General features: G+C 35.1%; 1 protein-coding gene across 1 annotated transcript; it reads right to left on the reverse strand.

Annotated features, from left to right (window-relative positions):
- Positions 1-629: 629 nt before the first annotated feature.
- DCUN1D5 (defective in cullin neddylation 1 domain containing 5) lies at positions 630-11,165 on the reverse strand. Its single transcript, XM_008922783.4, has 7 exons — positions 11,083-11,165; positions 8,307-8,377; positions 7,810-7,901; positions 2,829-2,937; positions 2,630-2,734; positions 1,685-1,787; positions 630-952 (listed from the first exon to the last, which is right to left on the reverse strand). Exons 2-7 carry the CDS (start codon positions 8,346-8,348, stop codon positions 897-899), a joined length of 507 nt encoding a protein of 168 aa, XP_008921031.2. The 5' UTR covers positions 8,349-8,377; positions 11,083-11,165; the 3' UTR covers positions 630-896.
- Positions 11,166-13,616: the final 2,451 nt, after the last annotated feature.

Consider the following 13,616-nt stretch of genomic DNA (forward strand, 5'->3'; position numbering starts at 1 on the left):
ACTTACATTATAAAAAACATCCAGGGAGAGAAAAAAAGTCCTGTTGTGAGTGCTTCCAGTCTAAAACACATAAGAAGCAAACCTTGAAACCAAGTATTTCCAGCTTTCCCTTTTAAAATATAAATTGCACTTTTATACAAAGCAATCCAAAGTCTAAATAGTAGTAAAGGTCTGGAACTGCCTTACTGTACCAAAGAGTATCTGTGTTCACATCTGAAGTACAGGCAACTAGTTTTCAGCCATTCTGCACACAGAGCCATATGCTCTATATCTTTCTGCTTTAAAAGGGCCTGCCATTAAATGCCATGCCACTGGGTGGGGAATGAACAAAGAAATAAAAAACAATAACAGGAGTTTAAGGCCTTTATCTCCACAAGGAGCTGAAAACTGTGGCACAACCCATGACCAATACGTGATACAGAAAATAGCACACTCCCACCAAAGGCTTCATAAATCAGTCATTCTTTCTAATGTTTGCCACACAAGACAGTCATACCATCAGCAAGCAACAGTGCCAATTAAGCATTTTTAAGGTCTTCAAAAATTCACAGAAAGGGCACTTCTGAGAAAGATAATCTTACAGATTTGGTTTCAAAAATAGACACCACACTCACATTCAAGGGACATTCTTCACTTTTAGGCCTTTGTCACAAATCTGAATCTTTATTGTTCTGAAATAAATGCTATAAACATAAGACTCAAATCAAGAACTCCAACTTTCAGTCTCAGAAGAGGTGTGGTTCAATGCCCATATCACATGTAACAAGAAAGTTTCCTTAAAAAGGAAAAAAATCACTGTAAAGTCTTTCTTACGAACGAAAATGCAATCCTTTTTCTCATTACTTTGTGTACAGGCGGGCACCAAAAAAACTTTTGCATTTTCTTTTGAATTCTTGCTATGATGCTTGACGAACTTTTTGCCATTCAACAAATTCATCCAGAAGCACAGGCCCTGCAAATGGATGAAACTTGGAGTTATATTTGCCCATGTCTTTCAAATATCTTCTCTTAAAGTATGAAGGTTAAAACTACTGTTTTAGGAAACATTCATGTCAATCCTATGGCCAAATACTCATAGACTACTACAATCATTCCAACCCAAGGGTGGCAAAAAGTGCACAAAAAATGGTAGACAGAATTATGGAAAAAAATGTTCCTGATATCTGACAGGTGCACTGAACTGAACGGAAAGTATAAAAATAAGGTTATATTGTAAATCAGCACAACTAAATCCTTCTTCCTAGAGCTTTCAAAATTGTAAATAATTAGAACATGTACCAAAATGGAATTAATGCAATTCAGTCATAGCATCACTGACTACTAGGTGTGTTCAGTTCCAAGTACCAGCAGGTAGGCAACATAATCCTTAAATTGGAGTTTATTATACATTAGTACAAAATGAGAGTTTGCTGTTTATAGTTGTACTTTCAAGTCTATAGTTTCATGCAGCAAGCACCTTTACTAGATCCTCATTGAATACAAGCTGGTTCAAGTACACCATCATACCACTACAACTAATATCTGCAGTTTGAAGATGGATGGTTATCAAGACTGTTTTCCTATGCATTGCTGGAGAATAATTACTTTATACCTTACAGTATTGTTTCTGTTACAGAAATGTGTTTTATGGAATTTTAAAATATTGTGCTAATAGTTGAATAAGCAAAACATTAAGAATACTTACATGCACCATCTTCATCATAGTTGCTAAGATCTGCATGGACAGTTCTGCTGAACTCTAGTACATTGTACCACTGATCCTTGTTCATAACTCTATACTTCGATTGCTAGGGAAAATTATTTCAGAACATTAAAATGTCAAATGGTGTTTGGTACTGTTGCATCTCATTTATCTCATTTTATCTTCAATCAGTTCCTAATAAAGAATTTAATGGAGAACAATGGCTACTATTTACTTGGTTTTTCATTTTTAAAAATACTACACATGTACATATTTCTTAGTTATGAAACTACATAAAATGATTTCTTGAAAGATCAGAGCAAAATTGAAATAATGTGGAATCAGGAAGTTACCACTCTAAGCTTCAAAAAACTGGTAAATTTTTGTCTGAAGTGGGGCATATCTAAGATCTATTTCCAGATAGAGCTATTTAAAAAAAATATCTTCTTTTCTCCAGGGTACAATACATTATGATCATAAAGACATCTACTTTGCAACATTGGTACTGATTTGAAGCCAGGGAATAGTCTCAAGCCTAGCATGTTTCACAACCTACGCACATCCACATGACTCATTCACTTACAGCTAAACTGACCAAAATCTTCCAGAGACAGCCAAAGATCAAGGTATCTACATACTGTATCTGAACAAAGCAAACTTGAAATTCAGCAGAGATGCAGCTGAAGAAACTAACGGAGACTATTTAATTTTAAATTTATCTTTACAGTATAATTAGGATGGAATTTTAGTTGCCTTTGATAAGAGAAAGGGGATGGGACACAGGGAAAAAGAATCTGTATGCATACAAGAACACTGTTTCATAAGCACATTGAGCAAGGGAATGGGAGCAATATAGATGTATTCTTGAGTAAAACACAAATCCTGAAATCTTTTCACAGAACACTCCAACTACTATGCCATCATTCAGAAAGTCAAGGAAACTTGTACCTCCAGGTATTGATAAAATACTGAAAACAGTGGCCAAGTTCTTCCGAGCAGAAGAGCTAACATGGACTTCGCAGTATCAATATCAAGACTTCGCTGGTCTTTTTCCTAAGGTTGATTAAAGAAAGCACAGGAAACCATTCAAGTACAAGCTTGCTGAATAAACAACGTAAGAACTTTTCTAATGTTCCAGTAGTCTTACCCTTGCAAAATCAAAGGCATATCTGTAGATATTCTTAAAGGATGAAATGTCATTCAACTGTGACCGCAAGAAATCAAATTTACTCTGTAACTTTTCTGTGCAGTCACACCTAAAATAAAACAAAACACAAAACCCAACAAATAACATTAGAAGCTCAAAACACAACATTTAGGCAATGAAAAAAAAGGCCAGCAAACAAAAAAATTAAAGTTACCAAAATGCAATCATCAGATATACAGGAGTAATACTATAAAAGTGACTTAAAGAATATTGAACACACTTAACATTTGCAGTTGACTGAAATGATGAATTCTGGCTTCTGTAAGTTTTTTTGTTTTAACTATATCAGCAACATAATATGTCTGCTTTACTTCTCAAATAGCAGTCTTTTTATTCATAGTCTGCAATGTACACTCATACCCAGCAGTACCTGATCCTTCAATCACTATGAAAGTTTGGAGAAAAAGAGTATTCAGTGTGCATTAAGTGGCAAAATCTAGCAGGAGTGAGCTGGCACTCTGCAAAACATAACAGCCTGCTCATATTTTATGACCAATAAATGCAAGCTCTGATAAACCTACCACCTGAATTAGTCAGTAGCTATTCAACTAAAAAAATCAAGGTCTGTAGGAGAATGTCCAGGTCTGCTAGTTGACAGGATAATAGTTTGGTAAAAATAACCCTTTGGCAGAAAAGATCTCCATGTATTTTACTCAGCAAGGAACTTTGTTTTCAAATAGAAAATGGGCTAGATTTCCCATAATGGCAAAGGAGAATGTAATTTACACTTGCTAATCCTGCAGGAAAGACTCACTCAAAAGAACAGTTGTTACGTCACATTTTATTCTTATAAAATAGCTGCCATGATTAAAAAAAAAAATAAAATTAAATAATCTACCTTTCCTTGTATCCTTTGTGACAGAAGCAATACTTTCAGAAATGCAGAGGTACATAAATACTTCCTTTGGTCATGTGTCCCCCTTTTCGCAGCCTGCCTCTCAGAGAATACATCTGCATCTCTAACAGCTCCACAAGGACTTGTCACATAGGCCCACAGTGAGGGCCCTTCTGGAGTACCAAAGCAGGTTGCTGAGATGCTGTACTTTGCCCACAGCTGATACTTCCTGTTCCCCAAGTCTACCAGCCTGTGTATGCACAGCTGTCTGTCTGTCTGTCCCTCTCAGACTTTGACAAGAGAAATGTAGCAATTCCAGTTGATGCAGCCTTTTGTTATTTCTTGTCTCTAGCAGTATCCATCTAAAGCAGCACTGAGTCCTAGCCATGATCAGTGCTAAATAAATAAAATTATTAGCTAATTAGGCTACATATTCAGATGACAGAACTAATATATTCTGCAATAAGCCATACATGAAGTTGAAAAGAACTCTAGTCAAAAAAGTTTTGGTAAATTTAATTGAAGATAAAATTACTTTTTTTTGTCTTCAGCAATCTAATTTTCTAACCCTTAAAACAGCATTATGCTATGCTAGAAAGGAATCTCATCTTACATTCATATCTCTTCTTTCCATATTCAAACCTTCATACTTCCAGTAGAATGCCCTGTACGTCTGAGGACAAATCTACCTATTTAACATCTACGTAAATGCTCGTGTTGTTAGTGTACTAGTGACATATTTAAGCTACTTTTAAGGTGGGTTTACAGCACATTTTGCTAAATATAGTTTACTGAGATTTACCGTACCATCGGTAAACACAAATTTCAACATGTTTAAATTTCTTACAAAACTGTTAAAATTGTTCAAATTATCACAAATTTAAGTGCAAAGTAAAATGCCAGTTATTGTCTACTGTATTATTGGTTATGTGTATTTTAATGAAGAAGTGATTCTTCTGAAAAAGTTGGTACGAAAATGTGCAATTATTAAGCCTCAAGACTCCTGAGCTATTTATTATCATCATTTAAAACCAAACAGTCAAACAGATCACGCTGAGACAGGCACCACCAGCCTCTGGATCCCAATGCAGGGACACGTCTCTGTTAAAGCCATTCTGTACCTGGCCATAGACTTTCTTTCCAAAGGAAGGCAAGGAGTTGTCAAACTCCTCTTTTACAAAGATACAGCTGCTTGTGCAGTTGCACCATAAACAAGATGACTGAGGTCACCCATACTTCGAATAATCTAACAATCAGAACAACCTTCTAATTAGCACAAATGAATTAACACTAAACTTCTGTAGAGACTAGAAAAACATGTGATTTCTCATTCTGCCTTAACTGAAAAATAGCATTAAATAATGGTACCTTCAAGGTGAACAAAATTAGACATTAGCTTACTACATTCTCATCACATCCCTATGGCACATTTATAACAAAACTTAAATTAGCATCACAAAGCAGATGTATTTTAATCTCTGTTGAGGTAAAGAGATCATTTGAGGCATAGCTAAAATGGACAGTGATGATTCAATAACTCCTACTCAGATATTGAAATGTTTTATATTTCATAGTTATTCACAGAGGCTTGTCTTTTACTAAAGAGAAAAATCAGTAAGATGTATACAGAAGTTAAACCAAAAGCATTTAATGGTAGTATACATATTTCACCCTAAGGAGGTGTTTAAAGTAGCCGAAATATATTGCCCAGTAGAGGTACTTGTTTCTCTGTGCTCTCTATGGAAAGAGTTTCAGGCATCCAGCTTGCACATATACATGTACATATATATGTATATGCACACACACACACACATATATATGATAAGGAGCAGAATTCACCCTACATACACAATCTACTAGAAACTTCACAGCTTACTCAGGGAATAGTCTCAAGTCTAGTATGTCTTAAGTCTCATAAGTTGCTTAAGTCTCATAAGCTGCTGTTTAGTGCTCAGTCCACTCTTAATTTTGACAGGGTCTACCTTGTCATATATTTTTCTCACCTCTAAAGAACAAACTTCTTCAGTATGTTATGAAACTACACACAAAAAGAATGTCACTTCAAGATTCAGGAACCCAAATGCTGCCATCTAAACTGTATATTAGATCTAGGTGGTTTAAGCTTTAGTCTTGTTATTCATAGAGGAATAGCCAAGCAGTCTGTAAGAGCAATTCAGGTAACCAGTCACTAGGTCTTTGGGCAAACTGAATACCTCCCTAGGCTTCGTTACATTGACTAGATCTCCAAATATTGCATTAAGAGTTTAAGAAATCCAGCTCTTACATATATACCACACATTTAGGTGTCTTACTATGGAGCTGAATTCTACCTAACCCTATTCACGCAATTAACTTATGTGACATTTCACATATTTTGAAATAAGGACTCTGTAATATAACTGACTAGAATACACTCTGGGCTTTTAATGCATTTACATCTTATTTCTTCATGCAAAAAACTATAAAAATGCTGTGCAAGAATGTAGTAATACTTTATTGCTTGGAGTATAAAATCTTTTTTCTTCAAAACTTCTGTCAAGCCTTTCCAGAGAAACTAGATTCCCCCATTCCAGACAGAATCTCATAATATGATCCTTCCTTCCCAGCAAGGAAGAACAGCACAAGTCTACAGATTCTTATTTTCTTTTATCATGGTTTAACCCTAGCTGGCAAGTAAGCATACACAGCCACTTGCTCACTCCCAGTCAAAACCAGCACCTCTTTTTAAGCCAATGCATCTTCAGCTGCTTTATGTGTCACTGCTTCATCCAGCTGCTTAGCCTACAGCCTGCTTATTAGAGCACACAGGGGAAGTAGAACATACAGGTTAACTGGTTTAGGCTTAGGCAAGTGGTCTGATCACAAGTCTGTTTATATAAAAATGCACAGCAGCACCATATTTTCAGTCTTAAACACATTTAGGCTACAGCATGACCAGTTCCGTTCTTAAAAGAATCAGAAGATTTCCAACCACAGAGGATTATTAGAAACAAAATCTATAACATTGGCTCGGAAAAGGTTCCTGATTTCATACATCTTTGTGTTTGAACTCTATGAGACTGGTTAACTCTTGAAAGCTTCAATTTGGGCATAAAAATTTAGTGCTTCAGAGAAATGATCAATACCCACTCACCATATCTGAAAAACTATGCAACCATAATTTAATCTCTGTCATCCCAGATTTCAGGTAATTTACTCATACCAGCTCTTACTAAATTTCTGCTGATAGTCACAAAACAATCAAGGCACCTACCAGAAGCCTGATCCCAAATCAAATGAGAGCTAAGAGTCAGGTCAAAGTAATGTATCCTCTGGTTACTTGAAACTATGGAGTATCTGCCCAATACAATTTCCCAAACTAATTCAGAACTGACAGGGCAATGGTCAAATCACCCTCTCTTTCCCGCTGTGCTGTAGCTGCAATAGTAGTTCCCTGACATTTTTAATATTAAATGCAGTGTCATAATAAGCCTCTCTTAAAACACTCAGATACCATAAGTAGTTCCATGAAGAACAAACAAGAAGTAACAACTGAACTAAGCCTCGCAAAAAGCTGATTAGTTTAACATAAGAAACAGTCTTTTTAGGCAGAACATTAATTCAACAAAAATTCTAGCTAACAATAGAGTAATAAGTTAATTTATAAATTGAAAAGGTGTTATTTAAACAAAGCATTAACCATGGTTTCTGACACGCATCTAATAAATAACACTAATAGCCAAACTATTATCAATGCTGTCCTTATCTACAAAGCTTAGAAATCAGTAAAATCTGTCCAGAATATCAGTGCTGAACTACGCTTATGCGCATTTCCAAATCTACTTATCTGTCTGCTAATTAGAATGATATTTTAACATATTTTTGTAAGAAAAATAAGCCACCAAAACCTGACTTATTAGGTTTAGACAATAACTTAATTATTTGAGTGAACTCATCAGATTCACTTTGTAGTTGTTGACCAGACCTAAAAGCAAGCACTTCTGTATCTTATTGCCAATGTACAAGAAACTGAGAGCAAGAATAATTAAGCTACTGGTACAATTATAAAATTAGAACATTCTATTATATATATAAAAACACTCTTACTGTAATGAGGTCATTCCTTTTAACCATTCTTCCTTGGTAAAAAATCCCATGCTTTCAGCCTCTAGTTTCCAGGCTAAAACTAACATAATAATCTAGGGAAAGCAAAAAAAAAAAAAAAAGGGGGCAGGGAGAAAAAGGAGTCAGTATGTAAGAAAAGGCTAATTTATTGATGTTCAAGAATAAAACTCTTAAGCATTCAAACATTCTAGGAAGTGTTGCACATGCTTGCACTTTATATTTATTATTATTAAATAATTCAGCTACATGCAATTCTCCCCATAATTTCAATTTCTGAAAATGAAATATTACTATAATAAAAAACCCCCAAAACCTCACACACCGAATATAATTGATGTATTCAGCTGAGATATCTTAGAACAGCTCCTAAAAGCAGGAAGATGAACTCTTCACTTAGTGGAGTTAAGAGTTTTACACAGAACTTAACCTCACCCAATATCCTCTTTTAAAATGCTATTAGCACCGTGCAAGAAACTTACATTTTCAGGCTCAACACCGATGTCTTCACAGAACTTTTCCATTCCTTCAGGACCCACAACTTCATCAGGACCTTCAAAGTCAAAACCACACTAGACTGAAATCTAAGTAACATTCACCGCTCACAAGGGTTATGCACAATAACTAGGCTATACTGCACTGAAATCTAAGTAACATTCACCGCTCACAAGGGTTATGCACAATAACTAGGCTATACTGCACACAGGCAGTTTTAAAAACACTGAATTACACTATTAAGAAGTTTTTATGTTAGAGTTATTCTACCACTGCAGTGTGGAGATGTGTGTTACGTACTACACCACAATGTTTGTGTTGTGCAACCTCCCTACAAAAGCAGACAAGCCATTGTAGTTTTTTATGTGAGTTTTCAAAAGACTCCATTGAGCTTCCTATTTATGTAGCTCAACTTCAATAACTGTGGCAGTCAATTATTTTTAAGACAACTTGGTTACCACTACTCTGTGCTGAAATTACTCTATGAATAATGTTCTTTGAAAAATTAATTTATGAACAACAAAAAATTTAATTCCATCTGAGCTATTACAGATATCACTCTTTCAATGGTGCTAACATTATGGGTTTGCACTAACATAGAAGAGGGTGAATCTGCAAATAATATAAGGTTATTTTTATAATGCTGAGTAATATGAAGAAAGTAATAACAATAAATCAGAGAAATGCTAAGTGTGTTAGTCATGTACAAGGCAGAAAAAGGTTTACGGTTGCAATGAAATAACTTGATTCAGACCACAACAGTTAGTGTTATGCTGTCACTTCTCCATTTTAACACAAAAAAGGCCTCCAAAATGCAGCAAAATAGCACATTTAAAGAGTGCATAGAGAGACACTCTACAGCACTTTCTCTAAATCTCTTTCTGGTTTCAGTTATTTCCACTAAGCCTGTTCCAAAAATGAGTCCTACTGGGCAGCCAAATATTATTAGAAGGCCTGTTGACACAGTATTTTGATGTGTCTTGGATCATTATGTTAACATTGTTTTAACAAATATGAACCCATGTAAAAGGAAAAGGTTTTATCTTCTAAAACAACATGTAATTTTATGATTTTTTGGCAAGTTTTACTACTTATATGTAGACAGAGCCCTTGATGATACTTTTTTTCACTTCATCTGTATCTGCTGTGGTTAGCGTAAGCAGAATTCTTTGTAAGAGTTTGAATAATGCACTTTGAATAACTTCTCACTGTGAGATAAGAACATTGTCAATAAAAACCATTGAGAATGGCTACTTATACAGGAAAATAAAATGCACCTGACATTTAAGATCATGAAACTGTACCTCTTGAAAAATATTGCAAAGAATATTTTGCCTAGGTAAGCAAGGCAAAACACTGTTACACAGAATGTGTTAAAAAGAAATACAAGTTTAAGTTATGAAGAGAAACACATACAAGGGTCCACTGGTAATGACAAGTATAAACTTGAATCAGTGTTTTTGGTCCAGAAATCACATGCACAACTCATATATATATATATATATATATATATATATATGTATGTATGTACATACATGTCTGCATGTGTGTGTGTGTACATGTGTGCAGTTTTATCTTTCAATGAAAACATTTAATGTCCAATGTGGCATATTTTGATTACTGGTTAACTAATGAAGTATAACCTCCCACACTCAATTCTTGACTCAACAACAAAGACAAAATTTCCAGACATTAAAAGTAAGCACAACCATATTTACTGGAAGAAAATTAACTGAGAATTCTTATTTTCCTCAGGAAAGACTCTTTAATCCAGAGGTGCAGGCCTCAAACTTAAATTAAAAAGCAGATTACTAGAAATAAGAATAGTTCATTGCTGTGGAAAGACTGTAAGGAAAATATCAGTCCTGATAAATATAGTCAAACTAATTGCTGGCACATAAATCAGCAGTTTGTTTCATATTGAGAAGTGACCATTAATGAGTTTTAATTACTAATCAGTTATGATGGATCTAAAGTAGTGACTAGACAAGAAATTAATAACAATTTACAAATCCTGATTTTGTAACCATATATTTGGTAAATAAATAGCAGTAATAGTGTAATAAATTCTGCAAAATACACTGCATATTCACTGAAAGCAACTATTACTTGGATGGCAATTCTGAGTTACTTAAAAGAGGCTACTTCCAATACTTTTGGAATGAAACATTTGTTAATTAGAATATCAAAAATGCTAGGACAGATTCTCAAATAGGAAAAAACAGTATAAGTATCTATTATTTTGTTTTATGAAAGAGAAAACTATGAGACTTAAATCATGAGCTATAGCACTAGCCTTGCAATATGATCATAAAAAGGATCTAGTTAGCTAAATAAGCTTCTACCTAAACTATCTCTCGATGTCCTGACTTCTACTTGACAATTTCAAAGGAAAGAAGCAGAATCACTCAGCATATCCTCATTCAACACTGTACTGCCCAACATCAGGTATTTCATTTTAAAGCTATCATCATCATCATGGCTAGCCTTCACGAACGAAGATTTGGGAAAGGTTCTATCCACATTTGTTACAGGCACGCTGGTGGCTAAGGAAAGCATAAAGTCAAGTAAGTGAAAAAGAGCAAATACTGAGAAGGTACTAATAAAAGCTATACTAATTCAAGTGTATGTTATAAGGAAGCAAATATGGACATTTTTCTGTATATATCAGCACAAAAAAAGTAAACTGCAAATAGTATTTGATATATTGCTTTGTTTAAAACAAAACTTTATCATTTTTAATATGAATCCATTGCACATTACCTGCATATTCATAAAACCAAGCCAGGCACTTTTTGCTTGAAAAATGTTCCTCTCCACCTATTAATTTACCAGACGCTTGTGATCTGTAGTAGCATATAGAAACACAAGATGAACAGCATTATTTTAATGAGACTTGGGAAAAAATGTAAAATTAAATTCCTAAATGTTTATTATTAATTCAAACTATTTAAATTGTTTCACAAAGTCCATATACATAAACAATGAAGCTGAATATGATAGCAGGCAACTGTCTGTCATCCTATTTTAAAACCTGGAACACAAAACTACCTTGAAATGCAAGCACCTCATAACCCAATTTATTGCAACTATTACTTTTTCTGAAATGCAAGAGTACTGTTATCTTGTAGATAATAAACAAAAAACTCCACATAGAGATGGCCAGAATATCACTCCTCAGTAATTAAAATGCCTTATTATCTGCTTATATTTATACATACAGGCATTTAAAGTTAGGTCTCTCTAATAAGCAGCATGATCTTCAAGAGTGCTGAAGGTCAATAGGAGCTGCAGAGTTTGACATATTTAAGTGTCAGCCTATTTATAGTTAAGCATTGAAATTTGGGATGAAAACTTGATTGATTTGTTTACACTAAACATGTAACTAAGTACCTGTAAATTCTATAGATGTCTGGTACATATACCAGAACAGTAGTGTGCAATCTGTGTTAAGACTGAAGCTGCTCACCACACACAGCTTCCCCACTACATTGCCTTCATTATGTAACATACAACCCAGTTTGCCTAGGAAGTGAATTTTCATAATTCATCATTCATTAAAAGATGCACAGAATAACTGATTTACTCCACTAAAAACACTGACCATACAAAAGTACCTTTAGTCAGTAAGGAGTTTCAGCACCTTTCCAACACATGCTCTAACAAAACACTAGTTACAGACTTCTAGAACAAGCTCAGATTATTTCTAACGATGAGATGAGAGTTAATCATATGAGAGGATTTAAAATTATGCAGCTCCCACATTGCAATTTTAAAATTAAGACATCAAGCAGTAAAATAACAGTTCAATTCTGAGAGGGGTGACCAACTTTAACTCCTTTAAACTGTATCGCTTTAAGCGTCACTGGAAAAGAAAGCAACGCTCTCCAAGATGAAGCCTTCTGTGCTGAAAGCTAGAATTAAAGGTGTCCTACAAACATCCATCCAACTGCCACTGGGAACACAAGTCACCAGAAAGAAACAGTCATACATATGCTATTGCTTATTGGCTTTATACAGGTTAACACAGATCTATTTGTAATCGCTGCTTTTACTAAAGAATAAACCAATAAATCGCTGTATAAGAATGTAATGACAAAAATGCTTGTGTATCTAACATTTTGTGATCAGCTAGCATGAACTCTCATTTACATCACAGTTTTTGCCCAACAACTGCTAGCTTCCTGTAGAATCTCTTTTTTTTAAGGAGCTATCAAAAGATTTATTTCTTTTTAAGTAAAAGATATTAAGATCATAAAATTTTGGTTAAAAGTGTTCAAGAAAGATGAACTGAAACTGAACACATGCAGAGAAGACCTATGATAAGCAAGGAAACTGAAAGCTGGTATTACAAACCAGAATAATTTAACTTGTTTTTAGGTTGTAGTTGAACAAAATGAAGTATGAAAAAACCAGAAGCACTCCCTCCAAATGCACTCTGAGGCAGAATCATGAGGGAGGAGTTTTGCATAGAACAGAATGCTGGCACAAGAATAGTTATTAACTGGCTATGAATAAACTGACTGAAACTAAAAGGTCACTAATGACCACAGAAAGCGAGTTCTGCAATAGTTATCCAAAACGAACAGTCATAGCAAAATAAGAGCCTGAGTACTTCTAAGATCAAGCTCAGTCAACCTGTGAGAAAGGCTGTACACCACAGTTTCTTGCAGTAGCCATTCCTGCAGTGCTGATTTCGTAAATCCTTTTTATCCCTAGGGCTTCACCACATTATTCCTAACTACTGGTTTACTGATACATTTAACAAGGTCTAACAGATGAAGTAGGTTAACAGTTACTTTAGAGAAGCCACATTGTAAAGCTCCTGCTACACCACACTAATAGCTTATAATTTTAACAGTATCTTTCGGGTATCATGGCATAAAGGAGCCTTTTAAAAATAGTTAAGAGACAGGATGCTTCAGACTTCTGTATTTATTAGAGAAATTTTTCCTGCTCTTCTTTTCGAGAGTGCTGACCTATCCTTCCAATTCACTGCAAAAAAACCCCACAAACAAAAAACAAACAAACAGCCCCCAAACACACACACACGTAAAAAAAAAAAGAAGAAAAAAAGGACGATTTAACGCAGACACTCTGACCACTAGCAAACGTAAAGCGAGTGGCGATCGTAAAGTGAGGAGAGCTGCCTATCTCAGGGAAGTAGAATGGATATGGGGTCAAATGTCAGCACTGACCCTACAGGTACAGCCCAAGGCAAAGCCAGCCGGGAACGGGGCCGTTCCGGGTCGTGCACAGGCCGCACGCCGCGCCCCGCACCTGCAGGGCCCGCGCCA

The sequence above is a fragment of the Manacus vitellinus genome, unplaced genomic scaffold (genome assembly GCF_001715985.3).
Source record: "Manacus vitellinus isolate BGI_N305 unplaced genomic scaffold, ASM171598v3 scaffold_2_pilon, whole genome shotgun sequence".
In the NCBI taxonomy this organism is placed as follows: Eukaryota; Metazoa; Chordata; class Aves; order Passeriformes; family Pipridae; genus Manacus; species Manacus vitellinus.

Excerpts from the sequence above, each read along its gene's own strand:
- DCUN1D5 (XM_008922783.4), bottom strand. The coding sequence starts at position 8,348 with ATGGAAAAGTTCTGTGAAGACATCGGTGTTGAGCCTGAAAAT. Across the intron at positions 2,735-2,828 it reads ATGCCTTTGATTTTGCAAGG|GAAAAAGACCAGCGAAGTCT; the intron begins GTAAGACTACTG and ends AATCAACCTTAG. Across the intron at positions 1,788-2,629 it reads TATTTTATCAATACCTGGAG|CAATCGAAGTATAGAGTTAT; the intron begins GTACAAGTTTCC and ends AATTTTCCCTAG.